The following is a 16,947-nucleotide window of genomic DNA, read 5'->3' on the forward strand; positions in this document are numbered from 1 at the left end:
CCAGGCACATACATAAAAATAGAAAAAATAAAAATTATGTGTCTCATTGTGCGGGAACTCATTGTGTAGTCGAAAGTGGGGAAAAGAGGTTACAATGTCAGAAGAGGGTAATGTGATGATCATTAATTCCAGAGTCTGTCTGCTTTCTATGAGAAAAGTGTAACCAACCATCTTTTCTTTTTCTCTCTTGTTTTGTATCCCTCTTCTCTGTCTCAGACTGATTGAAGGAAAGAAGGGGGTTAAAGTGGAAAATAGACCTTTCCTCTCAAAACTCATCTTCTTCAATGTCTCAGAGCACGACTATGGGAACTACACTTGTGTGGCCTCCAACAAGCTGGGCCACACCAATGCCAGCATCACACTCTTTGGTAAGACTGTGCCTGGAGGTGGGCAGTGAATGAGAAAAAGGCTCATGTGGGGAGGGGAACCCAGAGGGAAAGTGGAAGAGAATCAGGAGTAGTTAGGCAGGGATGAATGAGAAGAAGAGGAGAGAGGGAGGAGAGAGAGAATGAGAGAGAGAGCAATCGTGAGCTAGTACATGTATGAAAGTAGTTACTGGGAGTAGAGAAAAAAATAAAAAAGGATGAGCATGTTTCATTCTACAGTGGGAAAATATCCTGAGACAGGAGAAAAGGATTTGGGGATGTTGAAGTGACATTTAATTCTTTCTCCTCAATGATGTCGCCTGAACTGACCGTGGGGATTAGAACTGGGTACATAGCAAGGAGCCCAGGGAAGAAGATTTACGATAGCATTTCTTGGTTCATCAAATTAGGAGAGAATGTTACCATTTCTGAAACTTTCTCTGGCCAGTGAGACATAAGAGAAGCAGAATTATATTTATAAAGGTAGAATCATGGGCCGTGGGATCCTGAAGAATATTAGTTGCTGAAGGGGAATAAACAGAGAACATGGGGATTTCCCTAGTTTTTCATTTGTATCAGAAAGTGTTGTCTGGCTGGATTAAGAAATATTTGTTGGCCCTGGCCAGTGGTTCAGTGGATAGAGTGTTGGCCCAGCATATGGACATCCCAGGTTTGATTCCAGGTCAGGGCCCACAGGAGAAGAAACCATCTGCTTCTCCCCACTCCCCGCCCCTCCTTCTCTCCCTCTTCTCCTTCCGCAGCCAGTGGCTCAACTGGTTCGAGCGCAGCCCCAGACACTGAGTATAGCTCGGTTGGAGCACATCAGCCTCAAGCATTGAAAGTGGCTCAGTACTTGAGCATTGGTCCCAGATGTGGTTGCTGGTAGATCTCAATCAGGTGCATATGGGAGTTTACCTCACTATCTCCTCTCCTCTCACCTAAAAAAAAAAAAAAAAAAAATTGTCCAACCAAGCCTCTGTACTGACTGAAGTCACATAGGCATGCATCAATTCATTAAACAACAATTTATTGAAGGGTTAATACATGCAAGACAAATTGCTGTGCACTCATTACCTATTTGGCAATGACATTGGTGCCCCAATTCAGTAAAGAAAGCAAATAGCCCTGGCTGGTTGGCTCAGTGGTAGAGCGTCGGCCTGGCGTGCAGGAGTCCTGGGTTCGATTCCCAGCCAGGGCACACAGGAGAAGCGCCCATCTGCTTCTCTACCCCTCCCCCTCTCCTTCCTCTCTGTCTCTCTCCCCCCTCCCTCAGCCAAGGCTCCATTGGAGCAAAGTTGGCCTGGGCGCTGAGGATGGCTCCATGGCCTCTGCCTCAGGCACTAGAATGGCTCTGGTTGCAACAGAGCAATGCTCCAGATGGGCAGAGCATCGCCCCCTGGTGGGCATGCTGGGTGGATCCCGGTTGGGCGCATGCGGGAGTCTGTCTGACTGCCTCCCTGTTTCCAACTTCAGAAAAATACAAAAAAAAAAAAAAAAAGAAGAAGAAGAAGAAAGCAATTAAACCAGCACCTATCAGACCGGGTGTCTCCTAGTTCTGTGAGTAGAAGAGCTACACAGAAGTGACCAGAACGAGCTTTCTCAGCATCAGGCCTCTGTGGTGGCATTCATCCCTCAATAGCTGCAGGTTTTCCCTATGGCCCACAAAGCTCATTTCTGATTGTTTGGGGGGCAGATCCCTCCAAATCTCAACCAAGTTCAGTTAGCTTAGCATTTTTCAAATAGGTTCACCTAATTCTCCCATAAACAAGCACTCCTGAATGTAGTGCGGAGGGAAAAGTAAGGAAGTTAGCAGATAATTGGCAAGAATATAAATTCCTTTTGTTCTGAGAACTGCCAGATAATTCAATAGCTTCAAGTCCCTCCCCCCCGGCTCTGCACATTCCTTTCATGACACAGTGTACCCAGCTTGCCCCCGAGAGCCCACCTGTGCTGCACATTGTCCTATCTCTGCTTCCAAATCACATTCTATCTTCCTTTCACCCAGCACATAAAACAAAGCCCAGCTTTATCCGACAGGGCTGGGAAGGGGAAGGCTGCCCGCGGTCCCAGAGCTGGATGCTTGGATGGACGGAGCTATGATTAGAGTGATTGATCTGTCTGACATCTCTCACACAGGGATAGTCATAATTGCCTCTCACATTTGTCAGGCCTTTTTGGCTTTTTGGCAGGTGTCTGTCTGCATGAACAGAATGCCCAGGATTAGAAAGGCAGGTGCCCCTCCTTCCCTTGCCTTGCAAACCTCGAGTTCTCCCTCGCTTCCCCCGCCCCTCGCCCCCCAGTCCTGACTCCACCCACAGCAGTCATCTTCCCATAAAAGGTCTTCCTCCACCTTGGACCTCCTTGTTCTTCTAATTTGAATGCATGAAATAATTTTGCAGTTGGCTTCATCACTACTGTCTAATGCCCTGGCTTCTTCCCCTTAAGCCATCTTAAGATGAGAATAGGAAGAAAAAGCAAACTTTAAAAGTGAAAATACTGGGATTTGTTTTTGCAGTGAAGGGTGTGTTGTAAGTGTCAGCAGACCTGTATGAAGCAGTTCAAGCTGCTGCCCCGCCACCCCTCACCCCATTCCTACCATCCATCTGCGGCATTCACCCTGGGTGGCATTTGGGGCATTCTTGCAAACTCCAGCTTTCTGGAGTCCAAGGTTCTGTTAAAGAGAATACATTAAAGTGACAGTATGTATTGAAACAAGAAAATCTGGGTCAAACAAAGATGAATGGAGCCCATGCAGGGTGGTTCTTTAAGGCAGGAGGCATGTGAATCGCTAAGAGGGAGAAATGTTTGTAGCCTTTTACAGATTTAATCAAACAGACGCCAGTATTTTAGCCTCAGTTTACTGGCTGTTTCTGAGAAGTCCATCACAACAATGCTGCATGGATGACACAGTCCCATGAAAATAGCGAGTTCCGTAAATGTGTATAATGGCTCTTTCCAGGGTTGGTCTGGACGGACATTGCGGCCCCTAAGCTCATTGTTGAGACTCACCGTCTCTAAGGCCTTTTGACAAATATTACCTAATTAGGGGGTTTCTATGTCACTTTTCATTATTAGAAGACCCCTCAGTTCAGAGCTGTCAAGCTTTGTGATGAAGTTCATTCTTCCATAGCATCACAAGAAAACAGTGAAATTATCATTATTTTACCACCAATTTGCACCTAAACTGCACACCCTCTCCACTTGACCTGAACATTGAAAAGTGAGGAGTGTGGTGTTGGGAGATTGCCATCAGGGTCAGTGTCTCTGAGGGTATGTAAGCCAAATGAGGGAGAGGTGGCCCTTTCTATCACGGACCAGAACCGATAAGGTTCTGAACACATGGTCCCTAAGACTGCAGATGTCATAGGGGGCTCAGAGTTCTGCTCCCTTAATCCTGAATCGCAATGCTTCCCGGGGGACCTTGTTCCTGCCCCAGGGCCTTGGGAGCAGGAATTCCTGAACTTGGTCTTCCAGAGAAAAACATTGGGGTGGGGATGTGGAGGTCGCAGTCTCATCTGAAGAAGAGCTACGGTCCTTGGTTGACATTGCAGTACCCAGCTCAGCACAAGCTAAGGATAAATTCGTCCTCACAGGATAATGTACAAGCAGCCAGCTGCCTCCCTTCCCGACCCTCACTGCTAAGTCTGGAAGCATAAAGCGCTTTTGTGTTTCTCGTGCTGCATTTTGTCCTGCCGCCTTTGGTTTTTGTGTCTGCCTTTATTTATCCATTGCTCCAGAGATGTTTGTGAAATGCAGTATACAAACTATATATGGCAAATATATAGCTACTGTATATAATATCTGTCTTTGTTTTCATTTTTCTCTCCTGTGTGTCCCTCACCCGATATAGAACTAAGTGAGCCTACAAGCTCAACTTTGTTGCAAGGTCAGTATTCCCCTTGCTTTTATGGTTTCTCCCCCCCCGCCCCTTTCTCCTAGAACCCCCATGTCCCCTGCTCCTTTCCCCGTTCCTCTGTGCATTACCTGAGGCTCCTATCTGTGAAGATGCTTACAGGATGATGGAAGGGGAAGCTAAGGTGGTCACTGGGACCTCGGGAAACTCCAAAGATAGCTCCCTTTCCTCTGCTCAGCCCTTGTCTACACTTCTCCAGAAGGACTGGCTGGAGTGGGGTTGGGGAAGAAACATCATTAACATCCCCAAATCCAGACACCTAAAAGATTGAGAGAGTGAGTCTGAACCAATAGGAAGACAATTCGAACCCACCAAGCAATTTTCATGGTAAGAGTCCTATTGATGGATGCTCAGCAAAGAAGCAAACACCAGGTACCTGAAGGTTCAAATATTCCCTAAAACGCATCGGGGTTCACAGGGAGGCTCTCCGAAGGAAGAGGGTAGATGTGGCACATCGTGCCTGCCGGTCAGCAAGCACGGGGCTGGAGTGCGAGGCAATTGAGTCCCAGTTCAAAGCCTGATGTTTAGTATATAATTCTGTGATCTTGGGCAAGTTACTAAACATTATTAGACTCCATTTCTTCTTCTGCAAAATGGAATTGGTCTGCCTTCTCTACCTTAGAGAATGCCTGGTGAAAAGGCTTTGAAAACTGCCTGGTGCATGTGAATCCAAGTCCAGTCTCTAGATGCAAGCTGAAAGGCACGGCGCCTCCCAGTTTAACCATGCAGGGGTTCTCAGGCCGTTCTCCCTAGCCCCTTTCCAGTCCCCTCCCCTTAAAGCCCTCTTCTTCATAAGATTCCTGCACCTCTTGCCTTTGTCTGCACAGCCCTTCAAATTCATTCAAGATCCACTAGCCTAGGGTGAGTAATTCGTTAAGACTGTGACTAAGCATTCGGGTAGAAGTGAGTCCCTTCTGAGTGGTAGAAAGTAACACCTGCTGCAAGCTGCTTTTCTCCTCCTAAGGACAGTACCCTCCCTGAGCAAGGCCAGCAGGAAGGCAGCTGTGGAAGCAGTGGGTGGAATGGCTTTTCTCTCCCCCACCCAACCCCCTGACCTTCCTCATCCCACCCCTCCCCGCGCCATCCCATTCACCCATTCACATCCAGCCGTGCTGTCATTGGACGATGGCATTAGACTTGGAAGCTGGGGGAGGAGATGGAAGGAAATGAATGATTTTGGAAGCTGTTGGACCAATGAGGAAAAAAATACTTTTATCGTGAAAACATCCAGGGCTGCCTTATTCACCTTAGTGATGGAAGGTGCCTTGTTGATAAACCACAGACAGGAACATGAAGCAACAAAATAGAAAAAGTGAACTCAATGGAAACATTCAGGTTCAACTTATGACTCAACCTGGATTATTGAACGTCTGTGTGAGGCATATTCACAGATCTAACACAGAGAGCGTTAGAAAAGGAGCTCACATCAATGGTGAAAGGGAATTGTGAGCGACTCGGGCTAAGACGCTGCTGCTCCAAGATGTGCTTTTAGAAGTGACTAAGCTCATTCTGTTCACTTCGTTCTCCATCCTCAGAGGGAACAGGAGCTTTTCAAACAGGTCGTCGTGGTTGCTATGGAGTTAGTATTTCACTGAAGGTGTACTCAGCTGATAGAGGGAGCATTGTCCCACACCAAAGACAACAAGAACAAAGCCAGCCAGAAACAAATCACTGCCTGGCCTCCGAGCAGGGGGACCAGGAGCAGGAGACTTCATTATCTGCCTCCACCTGCTGAGACAGAGCAGTCCTGTCTCACTTCCCTCCTCTGTCAACTGTGAACTTGGGGAAAGGATCTCTGTGCCAGCTCTCCACTCTGATTCTCAGGATGTTCTCAACCCTGCATTTGTCTTATTGCCGGCAAAGCAATGGGATGGGGCCAGAAGTTGTAGATGTAGATGGTAGACATCTGGAGTGTTCCACTATGTGGACTAGTGTGGTTCAAGATAGCTGTTGGATGCTTTTGTGCAACCAGGGTTTCTTTTAGAGAAGACAGGCCTCGCGTCTCATTCATCCTCCTTGGGCATTTTTTTCTTCCTCCTCCTTTGCTAGTCTCCCATAGAATACAGAACTGCCTGTTTGCACAGAGAGTACTCCCCAGTTATGTTCACATCATCTCAGAAATACCAAGTGAGCTTTACACACGTGCATGGTTTTCACTGACAGGGAACTCTTGTCTTTAAGAGAAGTTTTGAGACATTTTGCTACCCCATATCTAGACAGACTGGAAAGATTCTTATAAAAAAAATTCATCCCTCCTCAGCATTTTCTGCCACTCTTGAATTATCTCTCTGCTCCCCTTTTGCAAACACGACAGATTGTGGATTGCGTGTCACCCTCCCGTATTAATGTTTGGTGGCGCAGGACTCCTGCCATGATAAATAAGGACTCAGGGATGCACTACCATCCCTCACTGAGCTCCCTCATGGGTGCAAGAGCAGGGGTGGGGGACTCACACTGCCAACTCAGCTGCTAGGTGGCTGCTTATTTGCCATTCCCTGGTCCTTTGTCTTTCACCTACTGGGCATTAAGTCCGATTTGATGGTATCAGTGGGCTGGGAAAGATTGGTTGATTAATGCCTGTGAACCTCATAATGACCATCAAACCAACTTTTTAAAGAATGGGGACTAAAATTAACTGTATTAGAACGAAAATAAAAATGCAGTCAGAGATGATTTGTTCTTTCCTGCAGAGGATTAAAGATAGTTAATTATGCCCAGCTATCCAGCAGTTAGAATTTCTATGGTGCGTGTGTCCAAATACCACAAGGTGTAAAAAAATTTCTTTCCCTTTTCTAGAAGAATCATATATTCATCCTGACTTGAAACAAGCCTTCCTCTGCCTGCTAGAATTAGACAGCAGCCCTGTGCTTACGTAGGTGCCTAGAATTAACTATGAACACTGGATTTGGTGCCAACAAGATCCATTTATAGATTGACCTGAAATTCTGGCCTGGAGGGTGGGAGTGTAGGGCTCATTTTTTTTATTCTCTCTTTTATCCAGTTTTTCTTTCTTTTGAATATTTTTTTTCTGCCTTGTCATTTCTATATCAACAGAAAGATCACAAATGTTAGTCAAACTCTTGGTAAGGAAAGCACAAACAGGTTTGTAGGGATTGTCTGTCTTGAGAGCCAATGGTGACCCCAAAAACTCGAGGTATGGCTGGTCCTCACTTTGGGAGCACAAGCAGGACTCCGGCTCCTGGCAGCTGCCTGGAGCAGCGTTGCACACCAAGTGCGATGTGGAAGGCAGTGCTCACATTTCTGCATCTCTCCTCAGTACTGAGCCAGAGAACAGGGGAAAGTGCACCACGAGGGACTGAAAGGAAATACAAGGACGATTTAGCCACATTTCCGCTCGTGGTGCAATCACAGCCAGACCAGAAACACATTCTAGTTCCTGAAAGAGTTGAAACATTGCTACCTAGAAAAGCTTGAGGGGAATCCTAGCTAAGGTTAAGGACACATGTCAGAGAGCCCTTTACCGATGTGGGCACACAGGAGTATTGACCTTCTTTCAGGTACCATGTGTTGGTGATTCGGGGCAAAGGAGCTGGATGGGGACAATTAAGCTGCAGTTGTTTTCAGGTACTTATTTAACTTCTAGGAAATCACTTCTAGTACCTAAAACACTGCAGAATCTTGTTTTTTCCATTTATTTCTTTGTTGATAGTTTCAACAAGCCAGGTGACCAAATAGAACCCTTCCCTGTGTCCTTCCTCCGGCGGAGCCTAAACCAGAGCCTGTCCATCTATGGAGCCTATGTGTGCTCTGCTTGTGGTTTGGCTGAAAGTCCTGTGACTGCTTTATCCCCACAAGGTCTCTCTTCAGGATGCCCTCCCTTCTTCCCATTTCCCTCCTTCTGGAAACAGAGAAGGTCAAGTCAGTGGTATATAACTGAGACAATTCATGAATATAACTCCTCCTTAACTTCTGGGCTGGCTTCTATGGCCCAGCTATCGTGCCAGAGACTGTCCTTGCTAAACACACTGACTACATGGCACCAGCACTGCTGTCTTTTCTTTGCCACCTGACTTTCCATAAGATTTTCTCGCCCTGGCCCGTTGGCTCAGTGGTTGAGTGTCAACCTGGCATGGGGAAGTCCTGGGTTTGATTCCCAGTCAGGGAACACAGGAGAAGCAACCATCTGATTCTCCTCCCCTCCCCCTCCCTCTTCTCTCTCTCTCTCTTCCTCTCCTACAGCCATGGCTCAGTTGACTCGAGCACATTGGCCCTCGAGGCTGAGGATGGGTCTGAGGAGCCTCTGCCTCAGACACTAAAAATAACTCGATCAAACATCAGCCCTCCAGATGGGGGTTGCTGGGTGGATCCCAGTTGGGGCACATGCAGGAGTCTGTCTCTCTATCTCCCCTCCTCTCACTTAAATTTAAAAAAAAATTTCTGAATCATCCCTTGATTATCAATCACACCTTCTATTATTTTTTTGGAGAGGCTTCTCAGGGTTTCTTGTATCCACTTGACAAAGGGGGATATTATAGCTTTGGAACCTTAAAGAATAGATTTGGAGCTTGCATGCAGAAGTATGAATTCTGGTTCTGGTCCAATGTTGAATTGAGATTGAATTATATCTAAATTGTCTTTTCTTCGACATGTGAGATCTTAGCACAGAGAATGGTATCACTTCAATGCAAGAGACTCTAATGTCATGTTCTCATGTTTTTCAGCTTTGCTAAGGTATAAATGACAAAAATGTAAGACATTTAACGTAGACATTGTGGTGATTTGATATACAAATACATTGTGGAAGGATTTTTCATCCACTTTATATCCAAAGTGAACAACTCAGAGGCCTGTAGCTAGAAAGGGAAGTCAACAATTAGAGATTATCATCACTTCAGGCCAGTTAATAAGTGCAATCAGCAGGAAAGGGCCTATGGATGGTTATGAGAGCTTGCACTTGAAGAAAAGAGGGCTTTTCCATGGTCTACTCAGCAGAGCAGATCAGGAGTCCCAGTATGTCCACAGCTAGGTCCCATCAAGTTCAAGAGTAACAGCATAGATGCAGACCTCCCAGCCCCAGGCTGGCCCGGAGAGATGAAGCCCCTCAAACTTAGCACAGGCTCCTATATTCAAATTACTGTAGTGTAATCCATTTGTTTGGGCCAACGTTATACTTAAGGCCTACAGACTCCAACCAGTTGGCGATAGTCAGGTGGCCCAAGACAGGAAGTTGTTCTACAAAAAAGTACTTATTGGCTTGGGGAGTCAGGCTTGAAGGCATGCCCAAGACCCCGGCTAAGACAAGGATATGATGGCTCTCTTTGGATCAGCAATTCCACCTGAACATTATTCATATCTTTCACCAACTTATCCATTATGCCAACTGACTTTCCAGTAAACCAGGGGGTGCGGAGATGAGGGCCATGTCTGGCCATGACAGCAAGAGGCCCATACAAGGGAGCTGGGAGTGCAGGCTCATTCCTGAAACCGTCTGAGGGCAAAGCAAGTACCTCCGATTGATTTCCACCTTAACAGTGGCTTGTTTTTAATTTCTTTTAGAAGTGAGACCTACAGCCCTGACCCCTTGGAAAGGTTGGTATAGCAGTTACTGCCTGGGTGAGGATGGGGTATGCCAGAGTCTTTGCCTGCTTGCAAGATGCCTTCTCTTCTGAGCTAACCCCCGAAAGCAGCCCAGTGGGCCCCCCACACTGCTTTTGGGCTCTCTCTGTGTCAGTTTAGATTAACCATCCCCAAGGACATTCCCTGCTCCCCGGGTAGCTTCCACTTGCAGGAGTCTAACTTCTCTGCTGCCAGCACTAATGAGCACCTGTCAGTGCCCAGAATAGCTCCATGTCTGGGAGCCTCTGTGCCAGGCCTCTCTCCTTGCACACAGATGCTCTAGTGAGAAGATCTTCTCAGACCCTGCATGCTGCCCTTTGCTTAACCACCCCCCCCCAACTTAGAACTGGAAGGGAAGTGGTGGGAGGGAGAGGAAAGTAGAAGGAAGGGGGAGGTTCTTGTGTGAGTCACTTGGCTATCAATAAAATGAGTCTTATTTGAGGCTTTCATTCCTGCCAGATGTTTTTGATGAATAATTGACACTCATCACAGTTCCCTGGGACCCTAACTGTCCTGATAATTAGTCTCTTTAGGCCTCTGCATCTGCAGCTCTCTAATGAGATAGAGGCAATAAAGTCATCCAATGTGGAGTGGATGAAGAACAGAGGCCTCATCTGTGTGGTCTGTGTCACCAGGTAGAGGGACGGAGCTGTCACTTGGGCCAGCACAGGCTCTAGGAGAGCCTAGCTCCAGGATGCTGTGATCCAGACATGCCTGGACAAAAGGTCACATGTCATAGCATTCTTCCATATGCTGGTTGGTGTGGGAGGGCCTGTGTGGTCCCTACTTTAACCAGTGCCCAGCTGGGGCAGGCCCAGGTCCTCTCTCTTCCCACTCTTCATTTTCTGCAAATGGTGAGTCCCACAGAGCAGCAGCGATGGGGTAGTGAAAAGGAAAACTGCATTTGGAGACAAGGGACCTTGGGAAAGTCACTTAAGCTCCGAAGTGACATTCCCACATATCAGAGTGCAGACAATAGTCCTAACCTAGTACACGAGTGTTCTTTAAGGGGCTGGAACACCTGTGTAACTGGACGCACTCTGCTTGACATCCTAATCAGTATGGTTTTACATCTATGTACATCTTCCCTCAACCACAGGTATTTGCAGTGACTATTATAGGAAAAGAGGGAAAAGGTGTTTGGGAGAGAAAATTGAGGTAAAACAAAAGGCAGGTAGGAAAGGCCCTGGCCGGTTTGCTCAGTGGTAGAGCATCAGCCTGGCGTGCAGAAGTCCCGGGTTCGATTCCCGGTCAGGGCACACAGGAGAAGCGCCCATCTGCTTCTCCACCCCTCCCCCTCTCCTTCCTCTCTGTATCTCTCTTCCCCTCCCGCAGCGTGGCTCTATTGGAGCAAAGATGGCCCGGACGCTGGGGGTGGCTCCTTGGCCTCTGCCCCAGGCACTGGAATGGCTCTGGTCACAACAGAGCGACGCCCCGGAGGGGCAGAGCATCGCCCCCTGGTGGGCAGAGCGTCGCCCCCTGGTGGGCGTGCCGGGTGGATCCCGGTCAGACGCATGTGGGAGTCTGTCAGACTGTCTCTCCCCCGTTTCCAGCTTCAGAAAATACCAAAAAAAAAAAAAAAAAAAAAGGCAGGTAGGAAAAGAGTTTGTTTTATTGTAGATTTTTACTTTCTTTTCCAAGTAGACTTTTAAGTGAAAGAAAAACACAGAAACAAAATATGGGCTTGTTTACATATATCACAATGTTCTGTCTCTTTCTTTCCTCCATAAAGCATTCATTGAACACCTGCTGTGGGCTAATTAGACACTGACTGCCCTTAAGGAGCTTGTAGCATGGGGTGGGGTGTGGGTGGGAGGGGATACAGAAGTTAGACAAATACAGAAAATTATAATATAGTGTGGCAGGCATTATAATAGTGGGATGCATGGGGTACTGTGGACACAAACCACAGCAAGTCAAGGAAGGCTGCCTGGAAGAGGTGACTGGAGGCCAGAAGAGAACCTGGAATAAGGTGTAGACAATTTGAGTGAAGAACATTTCAGGCAGAGGGGAAGAGGATGTGAGGATGAGAAGGAAAAAGAATATGGTTAGAGGGTACACACTCGTGTGTGCACACACATGTGTGTGTAAATGATATATGCTCATGTTGCCTGGAGTTTGGGGCAGGGAGAAACTGAACACCTGGCAGTGAGAACAGCTAAGGAGGCAGAAAGGCAAGCGGACTATGAAAGGTGGAGTCTCCGCCCAGCAGTTGGGAAGTTCTATGAAGGCTGTAGGAAGGAACACAATCGGTTTGTAGTGTGACCAATTTGGAATAATAGAAACATCACCCTGAACAGTCAGGACTGGTGTGTGAACTTTCTGGAATTGAAGGCGAGCTGCTGGGGCGATCTTCTCTGAGAGGATGTGTAGAGAAGCCCTGCCTCCGTTTCCTTTTCCTGGCCAGCTCTGTCCAGGTCAGCGTTCCTGGGTGACCTGTAGAGAAGGATGGGTTTGGGTGAGGGGAAGGAATGTGGGAGAGGTGAAGACAGGCTGGATGTGCTCCCCACACACACACACAGTGAGTGACAGCTCCCCTGCAGGTCTGGACAGGAGACAAGAACAGCAGAGAGACCCTGAGAGTTGTCCAGCTGTAACAACACACCAAGAGGAGGCTGTGGGTACTCAGTGTCCTTTTCTTCTTCAATGGAAGCGCTTTCCTGCACAACAGGTTAAGACCCTTCCCTCCAGGTTCTCTGCGGGGGCTGCCCAGCAGGAGCAGAGCCACAGAGGAACTCTAGGGGCTTGACAATGGAACTTAACAGGGGCCTCCAAGGAGCACCTGTGGAGCCGCCCTGCCCTGTGAGGTGGCCTGGGGGAGGGGATGTTTGCAGTCACAGCAGCCTCCCCTGCGGAGTGGCAGAGTTCCTGGCCTGAAAACAAGGTTTTCTGACTTGTCTTACCCAGCAGCCAAGCCAGGTCCCTGCTGAGCTGTATGCCTGGCTTGTGCTCTTCTCCATTCTCCTCCCTGGAGAATTCCACTGTGGGCCGCCTGGAGAGGAGGGGATTCAGGAGAGCATCTAAATCCTGGGCACTGTCATTGGCTCCCTTCTCTCTTACCCCAGGGGCTGTTCTTGGCCATGGCCAGGGGCACGGAGGGGAGGGAGTGCTGGGATGGGTGGGGAGTTGATTTCAAAGCTGTGCAGTGTGCAAGAGAGCAAAAAAGATAGAAAAAGAGCCATGTGCCAATCGATGTGTGCCATGCGCCAGGTGTGCGGAACACAGAATCACTGTGCCGTGCACACGTGGGAAGATGGAATATAGCCCCCACCTCTGCCCTGCATAGACATGGAACCTGGCTCCCACAGAGGCCTGCTGGTCCCGTGGACTCACAAGCAAGGATAGTTAGTACCTTGAAGGATCTTGGAGTGGCACAGAGCAGAAGGGCGTCCTCACAGGAGAGAAGCATAACCTCTCACAGAAGGCAGCAGGGGGTGGCTTCTCTTTTCAGTGTTTTTCAACCACTGGACTGCGAACAGGTCCACCAGAAATTTCATGCCGGTCTACGAAAGAGTTAACCACCCTGATATTGTATGAAGATTATAGACCCAATGATCTTTGTTGAATATGCTTATGCTCAGGATGATTTCTGCCTTAGCAGTCCCCAAAATAATTCTCCTATTTTCACCAGTCTCTAAATGTAAAAAGGTTGAAAACCACTAGTGTAGATTACAGAGTGACAGACTATAAGAACAGACTTCCTGGCAGGTGCATGAGTGCCTTCGCTTCAGTGTTGCTGGGAAGTTTCCCTCCCTGCATGGTAGCGAGTAAAATGGTTCCCCTCCCTTGTGCTCTTCATTATGAGAATGTGCACTGCCAAGACATTCTGTCCTTGGGAATACTGTAACCCAGAGAACAGGACACGTGAGGTTGGAGGACGTGTTGCATTTCAAATTCATGATGATTTAGCCACTGCCCCATAATCAGAGATATTTCCCAAAAGTTTAGGAAATATAGTCATAAAGGCAGTGCTTCCAAGTCAGACTTAGGACTTGATGGATGGACATGGAGTCAGAAAGCCTGGTTTGGTGCTGATATACAATATTTGAATTATCTCCAATGACCAGCATCCTAGTCAGCCAGCACCTTCACCCATGGGGACAGGGTTTAGTGAGGACACCAGCTTTAAATACTTCCAAGAAATTCAAAGCAGCAGAGTATGCCAGAGCAAGTCCAATATGAGAAGGTGTCCTATTACTGGGTACCTAATTCATCTGGGCCTCAAAACTTGTGTGTACTATTCGTGAATCACAGCTCCATCGGTTGTGGACGTTCTTGGCCACTGTGCTAAGGTAACCAGAAAGCTTCTGCTTCACGATGGTAGGTAAGCTACTGGAGAACGTTATGACTGCGTAGTTTCCTTGCATCCTATATTTGGCTTCACTTCAAGAGTATCTGTGAGCAGACCAGGTTGGTGTGTACGTCACAGGGAAAGGTGCCATCCATCTCCCTCTCATAGACATTCTCCATGGCAGGCTCTGCATCCCCATCGCCACTTCAGCCCTCCCTTACCTCCGTGGACACAGCAAAAAGCCTCCTGTGTCTTTGCTTGCTCCCACCTCCACTTCACGGGAGCTGGGTTTGGCTTTTCAGGCAGGTGATGCTTGAGCTCAGTCTGCAATTACCAAGACCAGATGGGGAAGAGGCCAAGTGCTCTGGGTGGAAACTCAGAGCTCCACCCTGAGACGCAGTGACTGACAGAAGGATGCTGAGCCCCATGCAGCAGCAGCAGCAGCAGCAGGGAGGCAGATTGTGGCAGCCAACAGGTCCCTTCCGGGGCAACAGGTAGAGCAGCTGGAGGATTCTGTGAGCGCTCAAGGCAGGCAATGCTCAGAAGTGACTGGGTGAGGTTGCAGACGATGCAGGGTCTTACTTTATTGGAGCTCTGTGTACAATATTAATAAATCTGCCACCTTCTTGGACTTGACCTTGAGCGGTAGCCTTAGCATATTACACAGGAAAGGAGTAGCGGCCACCAGCACACTTGAACCTGAGCCTCGTGTTCTCTCCTGGTCAGGGAAGGCTCCCCATTATACAGTGTGTGTCCCCTGGGTCCAAGCTGAGGAAGGTCCATTGGTAATGCAGCCCCTATACAGGGAGCAGGAACAGCAAATGCTCCCGGTTAGAGAGGTGCCTTATCACAGGCGAGGTCTAAGGAGAGCTGACCAGGCATTGGCCGGCGCCTCTTATACTGGCTGCCCATGACTCCTGTGTTCTCTCCACAGGCCCGGGCGCCGTCAGTGAGGTGAACAATGGGACGCCGAGGAGGGCAGGCTGCATTTGGCTGCTACCGCTCCTGGTCTTCCTACTCCTCAAATTTTGATGTGAGTGCCACGTCCCCCCGCGGGGAAAAGCTGCCCCACTGCAACCGCCACTACAGCAACGGCAACTCCGACAGCAACAAGAGCAACCCCGTTTCTAAACCAGATGTAATCAAATGCAATTCCAAGATAACCGAGCCTCTGGGGACACCAATTTGAGGGAGGGAAACAAAGAATAATTTGGAAACAAACAAACAAACACGTTTAAAAAAGGAATTTGAAAATCGCCTTGCAGCTCTGTAGGCACAGCTGAATTTTCTTTCTTTTCCCAAACGGGAGGAGTGCACGCCCCGCGTTGGACCCGCCCACAAGCTGCGCTGTGTGAGCTCTGTTTCCCAGGTGGACGAGGGCTCAGCCACTCCGCCCGCTAAAGTGCCCCCAACAAGGAAAATTCCGGAGCCGGCCACCCCAAATTCAGTCAGTCGCGAGAGACGAACACAGAGTGAGACACGTGGCCCAGATGTGCCCCTGGGGGCCCTTTCGTGGACTGTACCACTGTTGTGTGTGTGTCATGAAACGCAAATTTAAAAAAATAAATTAATAAATAAAAAAGGAAATGAAACAAGACAGCCTGACAGCTACCAAGTCCCACCATCGACAGTCACAACTGATATTGTTAACGTTTTTGTTTTTTGTTTCTTTTTTTGTTTTGTTTTGTTTTTTTTTCCCCTTCATTTTACTACACGGACATCATGGATAATAAGGGATTCTGATTCATTATTAATTTTATTAATTATATTTTCTGAAATGAATCTAGAACTTAGTGCAAAAACAAGACAAAACAAAACAGAAAAACCCACAGATAAGAAAGGGGTGAAAAGAAGTATGTTTATTAAAGAGTAAAAGTGAATAGTGCACTTCTTAACTAGGTTTACGACTGGTGGACCACACACCGGGCATCAACCGGTGAGGATATGAGAGAGATCCACCAAAAAAAAAACAAAAAAAAACAAACACACAAAAAAACCCACACATGATTTAACCACTGTCTCCACCAACGCTACAAATTTCTCCTAACTCTGGCATTTGACGCAGACAATACTATGCTCCTATGTGCTGTTTAGAAATGGAAGGGTGATCTGCACTGTACCTTACGTTTGTTGGCTATGCTTTTGATGATATATATTATACAGTATATATATACATATATTTTTTTTGTTCGAGTTCTAGCCATTTTCTTTCTCAGCAGGGTCCTTTCTCAGACATTACTGCATGCTATATATGGCGTAGCTGTGTGTTGACCTTCTAAAAGATGATAGAGTTTACTGGTATTTGTGTAATCAGCTCCTGCCTTTTATTTTCTTGGGTTATTTACATGTCAGAGACATTTAAAAAGTGAAGAGAGAGAGAGAAACAAAGCACTAATACCAGACGCAGCATTCTTTCCAGGCGTGGCTCCCAGAGGCTGCGGCGGGCGCCTCACTCCTCCATCGTGAACAGAAGCAACTGAACCAACTAAGCAGTCAGTAACCACTTGCTTTAGCCCACAGGGGGATCTCTGATGCCTTCGTGACCACTGGAGAATTGAATCCTCTTGGTTTATTTTATTTAATTTCCCACTTTTGTGTGTGTGTGTATGAAAGAGAAGACAATGCAGTTTCTAGGTCATCTTTTTTTTTTCCTCCCCTGGAGTCTGGGACCCAGAGAGGCCTCGGGGAGGGGTCCTGGGTGTGATGAGGGAAAGTGGGATCAGGGGTTAGGGGAGGGCGGGGTTGTCTCTGACTTGACATTAAAAAGTGTTCCATGTCCCTCTTCATCTGGTGTGGTACCT

General features: G+C 47.7%; 1 protein-coding gene across 6 annotated transcripts in view; it reads left to right on the forward strand.

Annotated features, from left to right (window-relative positions):
* NTM (neurotrimin) overlaps positions 1–16,535 on the forward strand; it is a 1,036,467-nt gene extending 1,019,932 nt beyond the window's left edge. For 3 of the 6 annotated variants that reach the window (XM_066259757.1, XM_066259761.1, XM_066259762.1), the window contains exons 7-10: positions 217–368; positions 4,216–4,251; positions 9,796–9,828; positions 15,081–16,535. In XM_066259757.1, the coding sequence (XP_066115854.1) occupies positions 217–368; positions 4,216–4,251; positions 9,796–9,828; positions 15,081–15,178 (319 nt within the window). In that variant the 3' untranslated portion in view covers positions 15,179–16,535. The remainder of the gene's footprint in view (positions 1–216; positions 369–4,215; positions 4,252–9,795; positions 9,829–15,080) is intronic. The other 3 variants (XM_066259758.1, XM_066259759.1, XM_066259760.1) reach the window with 3 other exon arrangements.
* Positions 16,536–16,947: the final 412 nt, after the last annotated feature.

This window comes from Saccopteryx bilineata, chromosome 2 (assembly GCF_036850765.1).
Source record: "Saccopteryx bilineata isolate mSacBil1 chromosome 2, mSacBil1_pri_phased_curated, whole genome shotgun sequence".
Taxonomy (NCBI): Eukaryota; Metazoa; Chordata; class Mammalia; order Chiroptera; family Emballonuridae; genus Saccopteryx; species Saccopteryx bilineata.